The sequence below is a fragment of the Strongylocentrotus purpuratus genome, unplaced genomic scaffold, assembly GCF_000002235.5.
Source record: "Strongylocentrotus purpuratus isolate Spur 01 unplaced genomic scaffold, Spur_5.0 spur5_scaffold_5, whole genome shotgun sequence".
In the NCBI taxonomy this organism is placed as follows: domain Eukaryota; kingdom Metazoa; phylum Echinodermata; class Echinoidea; order Camarodonta; family Strongylocentrotidae; genus Strongylocentrotus; species Strongylocentrotus purpuratus.
In genome coordinates this window covers 40,868,156-40,884,522 of record NW_022145611.1, presented here as the reverse complement: position 1 = coordinate 40,884,522, position 16,367 = coordinate 40,868,156, and the positions used below count along the sequence as shown (strand labels likewise).

General features: G+C 35.3%; 2 protein-coding genes across 3 annotated transcripts in view; both read left to right on the top strand.

Moving 5' to 3' along the window:
- Positions 1 to 46: 46 nt before the first annotated feature.
- Positions 47 to 3,073, top strand: LOC115929759 (retinol dehydrogenase 13-like). Its single transcript, XM_030999720.1, has one exon. It carries the CDS (start codon positions 741 to 743, stop codon positions 1,551 to 1,553), a length of 813 nt encoding a protein of 270 aa, XP_030855580.1. The 5' UTR covers positions 47 to 740; the 3' UTR covers positions 1,554 to 3,073.
- A 1,975-nt stretch (positions 3,074 to 5,048) lies between these two features.
- LOC115917965 overlaps positions 5,049 to 16,367 on the top strand; it is a 30,146-nt gene continuing 18,827 nt past the window's right edge. The window contains exons 1-2 of one of the 2 annotated variants that reach the window (XM_011675219.2): positions 5,049 to 5,278; positions 6,980 to 7,359. In XM_011675219.2, the coding sequence (XP_011673521.2) occupies positions 7,204 to 7,359 (156 nt within the window). In that variant the 5' untranslated portion in view covers positions 5,049 to 5,278; positions 6,980 to 7,203. Of the gene's footprint in view, positions 5,378 to 6,979; positions 7,360 to 16,367 lie in introns of both variants that reach the window. The other variant, XM_011675220.2, reaches the window with a different exon arrangement.

Genomic DNA, 16,367 nt, shown 5'->3' with positions numbered 1-16,367 from the left:
CAGTGATATTTGCTGCTAAACGTTTGTGTATTGTTTATGGAATGATTGATGCCAATACTAATTTGAATGCAATATGCATGTATTAATACTGGGATTCTGGAGGTTACTGGTGCCAAGTACCCTATATCACATGAAACACATTAACAATCATTAATAAGCATTTCTAAAGTAGAGGGTTGCAATTTTTATAACTCAATTATAGGATATAATAGGGTTTCATTGGGAGAGGATGAAATGTACATGTATATGTGCATGAAATACTGGTAGGATATTATTGGCACTAAGTTTAGTGGATATATGAATACCGGTATGCATTATTCCCTACGTCACAGACGTGCCTCGTGGGTACCATGCACCACGCCCCCTCAGCAATAGTCTGGAGCTCAGTTTCTTTATATTTAAATGTTTCATCTTATTGATTTTCTGTAAACCTCTTCACTTAATATGATATGAATGTTTACTGATTTTGTGTGTGTAAATAAATTCATATGTTTGAAAAATTAAATTTATAATTTTTTGCAACAATAAGACATTATTTAGAGTAGAAATTATAGAAACGGTTCCCACCCCCAAAACTCGCGTCTTGAATTGAGCCTAGTTGTAAAAACTGTTGACAACTGCCAGCTGACTTATTAGCTAAAGGAGTAAGGTCTTTGACGTGATATTTTACCTGACAATCATTCAAAACACCACAAAAAGTGGCGTTTATTTTACGGCAAGCTGCTCAGTGGTTTTCCAAGATGAATGGCCGCATATTCTTAGTAACGGGTGCTACAAATGGCATAGGGCAGCACACGGCTCTCTCACTCGCTAAGACCGGCGCGACAGTCCTTGTTCACGGGAGAGCTCCGGCGAGGGTTGAAGCCACCGTAGCGGACATCAAGAAGGCAACTGGTAATGAAAACATCAAAGGCTACATTGCTGATCTCGCCAGTTTGGCAAATATCCGCCGTCTATCAGATGAACTCCACGCCTCTCAAAAGCACATTGACGTCCTAATCAACAATGCTGGTGTGTATGAGAAGATGAGACATGAATCGAATGATGGATATGAATTGACCTTTGCTGTGAATGTCATGGCACCTTTCTTGCTGACATCTCTCCTTCTGGACCTCCTAAAGGCTGGTAATAAAAGCAGGATTGTTAATGTCAGTTCCGTCTCCCAGTCCAGTTTTCTTGATCTTGATAACTTACAACTCAAACATGATTATGGCAAGGGTAATAAAGCGTATGAGCAGTCTAAACTATGTGATATAATGTTTACCATAGACATGGCTGAACGATTCCGTAAAGATGGCATCACAGTGAACTGTTTAGACCCAGGAACTGTCAATACCCAGATGCTACTGAAAGGATGGGGAGCAATAGGAATTCCCACTGACGAGGCAGATAATGAATTTCATCTTGCAACTGATGCAAAATTTGAAGATGTCACTGGGGAGTATTTTGTGGATATGAGAAAAACTAGGGCCTCAGCAGTAGCTTATGACAATCAGCTCAGAGGGAAACTTTGGAAACACCTTGTGGACATAACTGGTGCACAGTATGACTAGATGTTTTTTTTTAATTTGATATGCAGGTTTTGTGTACTATTGTCATAAACTTTAGTGAATATTATTTTAGATTCATTCGCAAAGTAATGATACTATTTGAATAAAATGTTCACTCCTAATTTGAATTTTACTTTGATTTATTTGTTTTTCCTTTTTGTGATTGTCCATGGAGTTGTTAATATACATGTCTGTAGATTAATGTTATTATATACATACATCACAAAAGGATAGTTACTTGGATTTATTGCACTTTAAAAGATGATAATTTTTAGCTGTATTTTTATCATCACTTTTCAATGTTTTGTACATGTAATACTTATTTGATTCTCTTATGATTTAAAATATGTCTTGTAAATATTTCAAAGTGCCATACTCAACAATTTTTCATCCGATATCTATATAACTCTTATCTCTTGTTTATGGAGCATAACTACATGTACATGTATTCTGGACAGATCTTGCATTAATTCTTATATAGTGTGCCTATATTAGCACATTATTTGTAGTACACAACTTGTTGTACTTTGATATTTTTATGATGTAATCGCAGACAGAGTTAACTTTTTCTTTTTAAGTGAACATGCCTTCCTATACTTAATTCTCTTATTTTTTCTTCCATTTACTATTTTTTCTTTCCTATCAACGTTCTGTTATACAATATGTAATTTTCATAATAATATCTATAAAGTTCTCTCAGTAACTGTGTTAACTTATTATGGGCGTTCCCAACTCAAGCTATGCTTTTCTGGTTTTTGCCTTCATGCATCTGAATTATTAAATGTATAATCTATGTTGAAATCATTGTTACATATATAATACAATTTATATATAAACATTGTGTGTTTAATATTGGAATGTTCAGAAGGAAATAAATGTCAATAGATACAAGTACATTGAATACATTGCCCTGTCTATTTGTCTTTTTTTATATATCATTTCGATTTTTATCCATTTGTTACCTTGTCAGATCATTAAATTTAAAAATGGAAACTTTGGACAATATGAAGTTGTATTCATTGTCCAAACCATGGACCAAAATAAGAGAGTGGTGTAGCGCCATCTAGAGGTTGGCAATGTTAATTATTTCAGCAACACAATGCATTTCTTACTTGGGCCAGTTGGGGGATTAGGTATTTGTGTTCATTTGTTTTATTTTGGGCTAATTAACAGGTACATTTTGTCAACAAGTGTATTTGTTTTTTTGTATTTTTATAGATTTGAAATAGTGAAATATTTGAAAAAGCTTTTATCAGTTTATATAACAACCATCTGAAACATCTTTACACATTATAAAGTAAATTCTGATTTTGTCTTCTGGAATGCACCAGGCACTTCCATAAGTTCTTATGTTGTACTCTTTAAATACTATTGGCATAATATTTGTAGTAGATAGCTTGTAATGTTGGGTATATCTTTATTGTATATTAGTTTTTTAGACATTTATTTCGTTTCATGGCTAATCTAATAAATTTCAATTAATGTGCAGACATATAAAGTCAGTGCATTATACTGTACATTTACTTTGTCTTGTCAATAAAATTATTTTGAGTGTTGAAATTAGCTAATAACAATTTGCTACTTGGCTTCTTATAGTTATTTTTTTTAATATTTTTTTTATTGAATTGCAATTGTAGGATTTAAGTTAAGATAGTGATTTCAAGTGTTTTAATTTCGTTTTAAAAAATTGTCAACATTTGCATTTGTTTCTCCCTGTGGATGTTTTTTCTAAAATATTACACCTGGGTTTGAAAAGCTGATGACATGCTTACAATTAGAATTTCCTTCCAATGATAGCATTACTGTGTGATTTTTATTTTTACTTAATTTAATTAGTGTGTAATTTGATGACCAATTAGTTACAAAAAGAAAAAAAAGACCACTGATGAAAAGTTACGAAAGCAGATGATGGTGGTACTCAACTTAAATAAAAAAATAATTTCTAAGTTTGCATTTCCTTTGGTATATATCTATATAGGCTACTGACTGGCACTTATCCATTAAAATGACATCTTATCTGTTTGCTAGATGCATCTGATCAATGACATACTATATTTTAATCCTACTTACACAGATTTTGCTAATGAAGAGGTACATAATCTATATAGATTTCTTTTTAATATTTTATGAAGATAATTTGCGTTCTTTTCCTTTTAATCCTCTGCCTCCTTCTTTCTCTCTCTTTCTCTCTTCTTTCTCTCTCTTTCTCTCGAGATAAACAATGATATTGTACATGGGTCAACAATTTTTTATTTTTTAATTTTTTTTATTTGGACTTACATGTTTAAGTGTGTAAGTGTCAGAACACGGCAAACTTAGAATATGTACTATTATGTAGTCACTGCTTCCAAGGCAAGGCATGGTACATAACATTTAGTTGATTCAACAATCCCATTGTGACTATAATAGAAATAGGCACCAAAGTAACTGTGTGTACCATATGTCCAGTCCAGTCTGATACCTCCTACACATTATAACTCGCTCATCCAAACAGGAGATATCACAAAACATACATTGAAATTAGATTTAAAAAAGACTCATTTAAATCCCCCTATCTTCCCAAAACTCTGACAGACTGAAACTTCCGACCAATGTCTATAACAGATATCTGCCTCCTTCAATACTGAAGATTCTTGCACATGCCGTATATACTCGGCCTGATTGAGGTGTGCAGGTGGACCAATATACCGGGGTTTCTCCCGACTCTAATATACGAATAGTGCAGTGGATTCTTAACGTACAAGGGTGGTGACTCTCCTGTACACGGGGCCTCCATTTAATGTCCTAACCGAGGGACGGAGTGTTTTAAGGGGAGGGGCACGTTAACACACAATGTAGGCTGCAGTCATCCACTTGGGTGGGAACTTGAGATCTTTGGTCTGACAGGCAGATGCTTCACTGACTGAGCCAACTCCCCATTACATTCATAGCTCAATCAAAATGGCTTTATTAATACAAGTAATATTATTTCATGCGCACACCCAATCCAATTCATTTTACTCCACCAGTAATGTTGAATTGTACCAAACAAGAACCAGAACTTGAAAAAAGGCATTAATGAAGGTATACAACAGGAAGAACATATCTTAAGAGAATGCAAAATCTGTTAAAAAAATAGAGAAAGAGGAAAAGTGATAAATGTGAACTATTGTCTTTATGATATTAAATAGGTTTAACATATTTTAACAGGGCGGTGGGGATGTAGCGTGAGGTCTCTGATATTCTTTCCATGAATCTTTAACTGCTTTATCCCATTTTATTAATATTTTTTCTTTACTTTATCCCAATTTTATTGTCAGCAATCAATATTTGCAGTTAGTAGGTCCATGGTCCTAGACCGTTACCGTAGTTAGGGGAAGCCCCTTGCCCGTGAAAACGAAAAGTTTATTGAACCACAACAAGTCTAGCAGACAGTGGACACGCAGCGCGGGCATAATTTGCCACCACAATACAGAATAGTACCGCACACACGTATGTACGAACACACACGAACACTACTCGCACTCAACGTACAATACATGCACACACAAATGAAAGACGAAATTGATTCATGAACGAAGATATCGGAAGAAAGAAAGAAAAGTAGATCTAGAGACAAGACTCATGCCAGGTACTCCTCGGGGTGGTTTAATATGTATGGACTTCTCTAATCTTCCTAGCGCCTAGAATAAATCATGGATCGTACTTAACTAACAGTAACAAGCACAGATGACGACGATATAATCGAGGTGAGAAATCGTAGATTTAAAATTGTTCCAGTTCTCCACAAACCACACAGGCACAGCATAGTGATAGGACCGAGCCCAGCATCCGGATTCGACGAAGAGGTAGGCGGGCGCGGGCTCCATGTGCACTGCGCCTAGCCCTTGTGCATCTGTGTGATACTATTTGTCGTTGTATTTGTATAGATATTGCCTTTTAATTGTTATTCTAAGTACCGGTAATATTGATTTAACAGAAAATTCATGTAGATTTATGAAAGTAAGTAAAGATTAGACAGCTTTCAAGAAGTGTAACAAAAACTAACAAAAATCAATTTCGTTATTTAATAGATCTAGATCTAGATAGGTCTAGTAGATCTAGAGTAGAACTAGACCTAGGCCTAGTCCTAGAAGTCTAGATCTAGATCAAGATCAAGGCCTAGGGCTTAAAGGTAAAATTAAAAAATCTTGTAACTATTTTCAAAGATAGAGTAGTCTAGACTAGACTAAATTCCGAGGGTCTAGAAACGCTCTCACGCACGACGCGCGCGCTAGATTTCGAAAAAATGCTAGGCCTATACCTTATACGTGTGTTACATCCTTGCACGCGCGCTTTAGCGCCGAATCATGAAAATGTCACGCATTGCTGATCTTTGAACTTGGCGTCTCTGTATATATGTGATATGCATGTGTGGCATGATTAATTTTGTTAGGGATGTTATTTGGATCTGCAAAGACAGAATTAATACCCAAATCCCAATTGTTTTATTCAAACATCACATACACTGTACAGTGCGTCCGAGACAATTTGATTAAACCATAATTTGATTAAACGAATTCGTTTTCACTGGCTGCCTGCTGTATCAACAAACAAAATTAACAAATGACTTAACTCCATTTCGTTGACAATCAGCCGTTTCCTGGGGACCTACATGTATTCCATTAACCTGTTATTAATGAATGAACTGCAATACCGGTACATAGAATCCAGTCTGCATACATTATTTTTTGCTTTGTCAGGCGAGCCTCGGCAAGCCTTCAGGTTGTCCAGAACAACCTTTGTTGAAAACGTTTTTGTACAATTTGAATATTTTAATAAACCAACCGTTGAGCCATTGCAGTTAAATGGGTACCGTAAATTTAATGGTAAGTGAATGAAATTTCTTCATCACCACACACGCCTGGGTAGAAAGCAAACATAAATTTAAATCATTTATTTGATAAACAACTTCGCATATTACATCATCTGATCAAGAAATGGGCGATGTCCATGTCTTGCTGAGAAACTGTACAGTATGCTAGGAACATCTTGTTTTATACCTCTCTTGAACACTTTGGTGAGTTATCTTGTAGATTAATGGGCAAGAATACAATATTCCTTTCAAAATGATTAAACTTTATTTCTGGGTTGAGGTTTCCTTAAATGGTGTTGATTTGATTTACATACTTTATTATCAGTGCATATCCAATCCAATCCAAAAGATATTTTATACAGCGCATTTTCCTTGCGGTGATCCTATTTGATAAAAAGTTTCGAAAATTCTGTATTCTATGAAGGTCATCCTGTACAAGTGTATGATAATGTAACCTTTCCTTTTCTCAAATACCTTGTTACACAATTACACACTTCACATGCATCTGTTTTGGCCATATATTGCATACTTTCCGTCATGTAATTGGGTGTTGTATCGTAGTATTGATGTGTTCCTTTGTCCTCTTTTTGTACAGGTGATCATGACTTGACCAGAGGACACAATTCCAAATTCTTCTATCAAGACGGCTTACAACACCAGATTGCTATCTCAGTCAACCAGGAGATCTGAACATTCAGACCCTACATTAGAAAGAGACTTATACGGCAGTCTTTTGTAGGCTGAAGGGTGATTAATTCATCATTTGGAAGTCTCACTGTGTGAGAAACTGACCAGTGTGCAGAAACAAGGAACATCAGGATGACCAACGGTGGGTCATCATCCGTGGTCTGGGAAGCACTGGGGTGTCTGGCAGGTATCGACTGGACCGCTCTCTTCTTTTGGTGTCTTATCACTTTCTCTCTCTGCCTTGTCTCCATTCTTCTCATCAGTATATTTCTGCCTGTCACAATAAAGGTAGGTATTGTGTGCATATGAATCTCTTCAGATGTTAAAAAGTCAAGATTTTAAGTAATGTTAGGGGTAAAAAATGTTACGTTTCTGTGGTGATTGGTATCAAATACTTTATATCAAAATATTGTTACAGGATTACATTATTTAATATAAGTTATATTCCAGGAGTAAAATGATTCAGAAATGCCTTAGCGTTATTAAGTCTCAAATACGTACTGTATCTTTTCTTCTTTGACTTTGTTCAGTGATATTTACCTTTTCTCTTTAAAATGAATCTTCCAGTTGTATGATGTGTGAAATTGCTCGCCCATTATGATAATTTAAGAGCCCCTTGAATCCTTGTCAAGAATTTACAGAGAAGTAGGAGAGGTGACAAACACTCATACCCGAAACACATGACATGTACCCTATAGATTGGCAAATCACAGCTCAAGCTTTTCACAATATACTCACTGGTATGAGACCTAATATGCAATCTTTTTTCCAGTAAGTACGTGTAAATACTGTATAAACTTTAGTTGTACTTGGGAAGGTCTAACTTAGATTCAGGATAATTTTTTTCTTCTTTCCTTTTCTTTACAATTTTCAAATTTATGACCTAAAAATGCAATATTCCTTGTTTATGCTTGAGTGAATAGTGCATTGATTCATAACCACTGTTTAGTACAAACATGAATGATGTTGCAAAAATCAAGACCCAAATAAATCCCCCCAAAAGAATACATTTCACATTTTCACTCCACATCTAAACTCAATTCTGTTATTTAAACAGTGACCGGTAATAAATCAGATAACTGAATTTTATCTGCAGTGGACATTTTATACATGTAGAACTAGAATACCAGCAACTTGATCATATCACAAGACACAAGATCATATCACAGGATCTATCAATATATATTACATACAAAGATTCCCAATAAGGAAATTATTGACAGCGAAGAGTTGTTGTTCATGTGCAAGGTCATAAGTTTCCTGTGATCTGTTATTTGAAACCAAAATGTGGTACACTGTATTAGGATTACAGTGCATGTACAGGATCAAAACAGTGTGCAGTATTCTACATGTAGCTACAAAATGAAGAAATGAAGAAATGAAGAAATCCACCAATGTCATACATTGTAGTAGACAGAAATAATCGTCTGATATGGGTCATTTCTTTAATAAAACTGACATTTGTTGACATTCCCCATATACAGACAGTACTACAGAGATCTCATACCGTGGGTGTAATCTGGCCAATCCAGCTGCCACTTATGGTGATAGAGCTTTCTCCCCCGATTTTCACTATTTAGATCTAATTTTCTGATTTATAAATCAGATATAAATTAAGTATATGTATTGTACTCTTATTTAAACTAAATAATAATAATTGACTCATCATACAAATGCAAAATTTTTGGACTTACTTTGTATATGATTTATCCAATTTTTTTCTCCGAACCGTGAAACGTACCGTTCATCCATTCAAATTAGTAATCTATGACATCACCCGGCCGATATATTTCCGGGTCAACCTACCAAAACATAGCAAATGGCCAATCAGAGCACTCGTTCCGTATCGGGTTATGAATATTCATATATCACTGGGTTGACTCGTACGTAGCTATTGGACGTTCAAAAAGAAAAAATGAATATTCATTAATAAAAACCAAGATGGATGACAACGAATCATGTCGACTACGAGACTTTCTCGGATTAATCATTAATTTAGGATATAAATGAGCAAGATATCGTAAGTCAAAGCCATATATATGTTTGTTATTTTTTATATTTTTATTAGTCTATTGTAATATTGCAGCAAAAGTCCATTTATGAGGATGTAAAGAGTGAAAATCTTGTTGCATATCTCATTCATCGCGGTCCTGCCGAACCGAACCATTTGTTCCACTAGTACGGCATAGGCTGTACTTCAGTCTATGTATAGAGGCGGTCAGTGGAGCCAGATGCAATCTCAGCGAAACCAAGTCGATATCAGAGACTGCAACTTTTGGTCTAACATTGTAGTTGCTCTATCTAGTATCTAGAAAGTCCTTGTCACAATATGCTATCCAAATAAAAAATCTTTTATTTCCAACTTTGATGTTTTCATGGAATGAATCCAGCTGAATCTATGAGAAATTTTCAATTCCAATCTAGTGTTTTGGGGGATATGAGTGCCTGTAGTATAAAATCATCATGGATTGATATTATTAAGACATGAACACTAATTTGATGCACTGAACCTAATGCAGTATAGATAGTCCTTTGGGTTTTTAAAGGAGACTTGTCAGTTGAGCAATTTCAACAAAAAAAATTGCGCTGCAGTCCTTTCTGCACTATACATATTACATACAACCTTTTACTCTTCATGGCTATTGAAATCCTGTGATTTGTGTGAAAGGATGTTTTTCATAGAAACAGAGTTCTCTATGAGAAGATTCAATGAGTAATAACCTGCTTATTGAAAGTAATCCCCAAGGTCAGATTAGTCTTTCATGTATGCTTGCTTCATTAAACTTCTATATTCTGTTGTAGTAACATGGAGTACAGGATGACTTAACAGTGCATTGTCACTCATTCTGCTTGCACTTTTTGGAAGGGTCCATGATTTGAGCTAGACTCACTAGATACTGTACATGTACATTAACAAAATATGTTTTTGGTTTTTGTTATTAATGTGGTCAAATTTTGGTGATTAAATTTTGGTGATTAAATTCTTTCATTCATTCTTTTCCATCATTCACTTGCATCTCAAGAACATTAAAGTTGTTTTGTTTTATCAATAAATAGTGTACCACTTGCTCAAACTGGGCAGGTGATGCCATGGCATTCCAGTTAAGATTATACACAGTATACTCAGTGGAAAAGTTTGTTGACCTGGCAAAGGCTTGTTGTAGTTAATTTGGGGCCAGCCCTAGGGGTGAAATATTGTACTCTGCATGAGTATAGTCTCAGTCAGTGACTATACATGTACATGTACATGTACTTTTAAATGAAAATTTACTCAAAGTTCAAATTTCCCAACAGATTTCACATCTACATGTATATCTGTGCATGTATTATTTAATTCATATAGATCTGTTACATTACAAATTGAAACTACTTTCTGTTGGAATGTAAATTATATTACATGGGGGCCAACATGACGATGAAGATATTCATCTGAGAGATCATCATTTTCTCTAAATGTACATTTATTTGTTCAAATTAAACTCTGTAATAAATAACACATGATATTGTTGATGCAACAATGGAGTTACTGTACTAAGTTGACCAGTTTCTATCCATTTTTTAAAAATTATCATTTTTGGGTGTGTTTTTTTGGCACACATGCAATATCCCAATATCCCACTTCACCATAGCCTATATTTAAACAGAGGATGTGCATGTCATGACAGTGAAAAGAAAGTGAAAATAATAACACAAGAAGTGGAACCATCTTTCCCTGGTGAAACTACTAAACCTGAGAAATTTGCTTAGAACTATTTTATTCTGACCTTGTGTAGTCCAGCTAAAAAGTTTGTTCAACCTAAATATTGGCACCATTTCAAGTTTAGGAGAAAAAGTTTGTTGACCCTTCCCCCTTTACAATGTTTTTTTTCTCCATGGGTTCCATGGTTCAGGAGAGTGAACAACCGGCCTATTTCATGCAAGAGAACTTTTGTGTGCTTTCTTTTGAAGAAAAAAAATCCTTTGAGTACCTTCAATCGTGACAATTGACAGGGAAAAAATATAGGCCAAATACTTTCTCAGAAGAGCCTGGAACCTGGATGTAAAGATTTCTGCCTTTTCTTAAGAAATAAAAGAAAGCCTTCAGGTATTGATTTCTTTTCATTTCACTCAGGTCCAGTGGCAGTGGTCAGGTCTAAAAGGTCACTACCGGTATTGTTTTTTCATTTGTATAGTGCTTTCAATCCAAAAGAGCAGAAAGAAAATCAACAGTATTGATGTGCTATTACTAATACAGTAATGTATAAAATTGATATTTAGAGTTTGGCCACTGGTAGGCCGGCATACTGTAAGCCTACATTGTACACTTGGCGTTATATTTTTTTAGTTTAAAGGTACTGTGTCCCTTTTGCAGCCCACCTCAAATTCTGTAGAAATTTGCATGAATTATGAATATGTCATGTATGTCCTATCTGTGAAATTTAAGCAGTGTCCTAATATTTAAATTATGCAAGGAAACTCGTTTACTTGCTAGACTTCACTGCCAGACACTATTGAGTGACTGGCTGGCTTTTTTTCTTCTTTGGTAATAACATACATAAAATGAGCTGTAAAGGGTACATGAGCATTTGTCTACATCAATAACCCACTTCTTGTGATGGCCAAAATTAAACTGATTGAATCTTTGCGCCGCATAAAACGTATGATGACCATTCGGTACAATGGTCTGAAAATCAAGACTATTACTTATTGGCTCTATAGCTTCTAAGTCGATTTGACAACTAATAGTCATTATTTTCCCACTTGAAGACATTTTCAAGCCCCACCTTTTTTAGGGAAGTTCTAAATTAGTATTATCTTTGAAATGCCGTTGGAATTTAACCTTTTCATTTCTTTGGCCTGCAAATGGGACATAGTACCTTTAAGGCACTCATCTAAATTCATGGGTAGTTATTTATTAACAATTAATTTTCTTAAATTTCTTTGCAGTTATCTATTTGTAGGATGCTTTTTCCCCCCTTACCAAAACTTTTGCCTATGAAGAGAAATGGATAAACAGATGAGGCAAACATGAGCATGACCTTCTCTTTTTATCAGAATACACTCTTGTCTGGACATAAAGGCCCATTTACAAAGCTAAAAAACCAAACCATTGGTTTTTCAGACTGCCATTAACACTACTGGAAAAAATAATAAGATTAATTTAGAAACCGGTAGTGTTTGATAATTTTTTTTTTTTTTTTTTTGGGGGGGGGGGGGGGGGAGGAGGTCGCTCATGTGCCACTTGTCTCCACTCTGCATGCGTTTAAAAATTCCACACTCCAGAGATGGATTTTTTTATTTGAGATTTTCCTCATGTTTTATGGGTAGTTGCTTAGCATCTTCAAAAGAAACACCTGAATGTGAGAAAAACTGATGGTTTTTGCTTGCAGGCAGTGTACATGTAAAATACAGCTATAGTGACAACATTGATCCATTTGTAATCCAATCTACATGTAATACTCATTTTAGATCAAAATTTTGAGCCTGAATTTCCTTCAGCTATTCAACTTTGCTTGTGAATTTGCTTGTGAATATGTCATTGCCTTCAAGTGCCTCTTTATACTGCCACTCAAGATTAGCCTCCAAGTGTGTGAACAATTTAATTTGTTTTTGAAATGTGATTGTGAAGCTATTTCGTCTAAAGATTTTGGGTTGTATGATCACATTAATCAGGAAGGAAATACTTATATTACTTAATACCGGTGATGTGATATTATTTATCTGTGTGCTTCACAGGACTGGTGTTATTCTATCACTTTAGACTTCATTCTACATGTATTTACTCGCTCAAAGCTTTCAATGATACAGTAATACAGTATAACAAAATAGAGATTTTATTAGTTTGTCAACATTTCCTTTTCCAAATATTTTCAAAGGGGCCTTAAAGGTAATACAAAGTTTTGGGAAATTTATATAAATTGGGTGGATGGTGATTATTTACAATTTTGATATATTTGGGAGCCCCTGTGTATGTTTTATAAGCACTAGAAAAATTAGCCCCTAAAACACTTCTGCTTTCGAGAAAAATTGAATATACAAATTTACCGGTGCTCCCGGTAAATTTTGATAAATTGCCATTAGCGCCTATACGGCCGTACAATATTAGCTGCAACCATGAAAATCTCATAATACACTATGAACATGGAGGACAAAGAAAGCGGACAAAATATACAGTTCCTCAGGTAGACAAAGGGAAATCCCTTCACTGCTATTATGTAAAAAGGTGAATATGCATATGTGACACCTGTTCTACAAATTTTTACATAATAGCAGTGAAGGGATGTTCCTTTGTCTCCCTGAGGAACTGTATATTTTGTCCGCTTTCTTTGTCAGACATGTTCATAGTGATATGTAGTTGTGATATATAATTTAGAAATGGGAAGAGCTAATCGGTCGATTTTAGTCAAGAAACACTGTCTTATAGCTTGATTAATATCTTGACCTTGAGAGGGAGCTATACAGCATAAAGAGTTTATTATTTACAATTTCAAAACTTTAGACTCGTTTTCAACCGCGACAACGATCACTTAATATTGTAGAATCGCATTTGCTTCCATTATGTTCATTTGAACCAAATTCATGACCACATACCAAAACTTTGTATTACCTTTAATTTTGTATTTTTCTGGGTCACAGTTTCTCCCATTGTAGTATACCTGATTGCATGTTGTTAAACATTTAGTTCATTAGCTGATTGGTTTGTTGCCCAGTTGAACATGTAAGTTATTGGCTATTAAATGCCTGTCGATGTGCAGTTGGTTCTCAAACCAAGTTCTTTGTTGTAAACATAACATTTTTTGACATATACAGTATCACATACATGTATATATGCTGTATGCAAATAAGTAAGTTTCTGATGTCATCCCCTCAATTTTCTTTATCCGTTTTGTACAAGAGTTAACAAAAATATCACTTTTCTGCTCTGGGAATGTAAAACATGGCTTGAATCTCCATGGTATACCAATATGTGCAAAATCACTATAGCTGTATTTTTTTGTAGGATAAAAGATTTGTTTTGACATCATAAACTTGGTCATTTGCATACACCCTACAGGTTGTATGAGATACATATCATATTTTAATGAAATTACATAAAAATTTCATAACTTTCTTCTTTTTTGTCAGAATTTTATGAAACTTTCACTGTTTTGTTTGTTTAATTCTTCTCTATTTATTCAATTCCCTTTGCAAATGGGTTAAACTTGCGCTTTGATTTAGGGCTAATGGATGGAAAGTTTAAAAAGTCATCAGGCATTTCATTATCACATCATTACATGGATTACTGTTCCTTATACACCCATTAAGACAAGTTTAGTTTGAGTTTGGTTGTTCTTTAAGACAATTTCACTCTGTTTACTCTTCTTGAGAATGGTGAATGTTCATAAACAAGTGTTAAATGGAGATCACGTGTTGAGAGGTAGAGGAAGTGAATCCCTGGATCCCGGATCTTGTCCTGTCTCTGCCCTGGTTGGAAGTATTTCCTTTTATCATTCATTCCATGTCATTGTACTGTAGTATAATTTGCACTGTACACACCAATGGTTTGTTCACATTTCCTGGAGTAAATCGCTGTAAAAAAAAAACGCCACAGTTTTGCTGTGTCATATCTGAAAACGACCTAATAGCTAGTTCATGTACATGTATGATGTGGTAAAGCAAAGAGGGGGGGGGGGGGGGGTGGTAAACTTTGCTTCACAACTCTTACATTATAACATACAAATGTGTGAGTACTGTATGTGTAGTTGTACATGAAGGACCAGTGTCCCACACAGCTTCTTCTTTTTCCCCTTTAAAAAAAATATTTCTTAAAAGTCTGCCACTGTAAACTGCTGCAATTTTGTACTCATCATGTGTGAATGAGCCTCAATGGTAGTAACAAGGAAACATGATGGATACAGCTCTAAGGTCTAGTCAGAGTAATATAAATAACATCGCTCTCATCCCACTCACTTCCTTCTGACACCTGTTTCCTTTTTCAAATGATATTGATGTTTTAAGCTGAAAGGAAATCCAACCTTGATAATGAATTGAAAGCATGAAAATCTTTAGAAACTGCAAGTGATAGTTGGAAAATGTAGTGTACACACTGTATAACAAGTCGAACTATGATTTCAAATTGGCAAATTGATGAGACTGCAATCTCATTAAAAAGTTATTCTCTATTTGTTCTGTCATTGAGAGGAATATTTCAAGTGCATGTAAAACAAGGCAACAACAGATAGCTATCAGTAATTGCCATGTATTGCACTCATATTCAATGTTTTTTTGTATACAGCGAAATCCTGTGAACGGAAATGAAAAGGATCACTGCTACATATACAGGGGGTACATGTATTGCAGGCCTGTATGTGTATCTCCTCATACAGTATGCACTGAATCTCTCTATATTCTGAATAGATGTGAGTATTGCTGCTTTTCTTGGCAAGCAATTTGTTCAACAAAATTAATAGTTACCTTTCTTTGCTAGCAACAGCAATATCTGGAGATGCAGGTAAAAAATCGAATTGTAGGAAAAGCAATGCTATGCTATCTTTTTATAATTACAGTCAGGGCTCAAATAATTTTTTTGTCCACGGGGGCTCTTCCCCCCAAAAAAGAGCCCCCGTGAGCCTTCTCAGGGGGGCTCTTTTAGTACTGACGGGGCCTCTTTTTTATACAAATATCCATTGAATTGGTACCTATGATACTCCTCAATAATGCTATTTCATCATTATCATTTTAATCAGCATTTTCCCTCTTACAAATTTACAAGCTACATAGCTGTTACTGACTTTCATTCCGTGATGACATTCTTTCGATTTCTTCCCGTTCTGCACATTATTCCTCCTCATTATTGGGAGCAACATTTACATTCTTTCTTTACTGAGACGCATAGCGGCGAGGCGATTTTGTGTGTGTGCTATCTTGGACAGGCGCGGATCCACGGGCCGATTCTACCGGCCCGCCCCCCCTCCTAGCCGCCCAAACCGGTAAAAAATAGGATAGTAACGTAAATTTTACCTTAAGAAATAAAATAAAAACGCCCCCTTACCTGCCAGTGACACAAATGCGGCATCAAAATATTTGTGCTTCATTGACCGTAATTAAATGCCTAAAACCCCTGAACCCCCCCCCACCAATTTACGCTCACTACCCTCTACCTGATCGTAAATACTTTAGCCCCCCACTTTGATAAACGTTCCGCGGGGCCTGTGTATATAATATATACGCATACAACACTGATCTTTATGATGTCTTTAACGTGAAATATCTTCTTCTCCCCTTGCAAACGAGAAAGAAAACAAAGTCATTATAAGGGATTAAGCGACAAATAATGA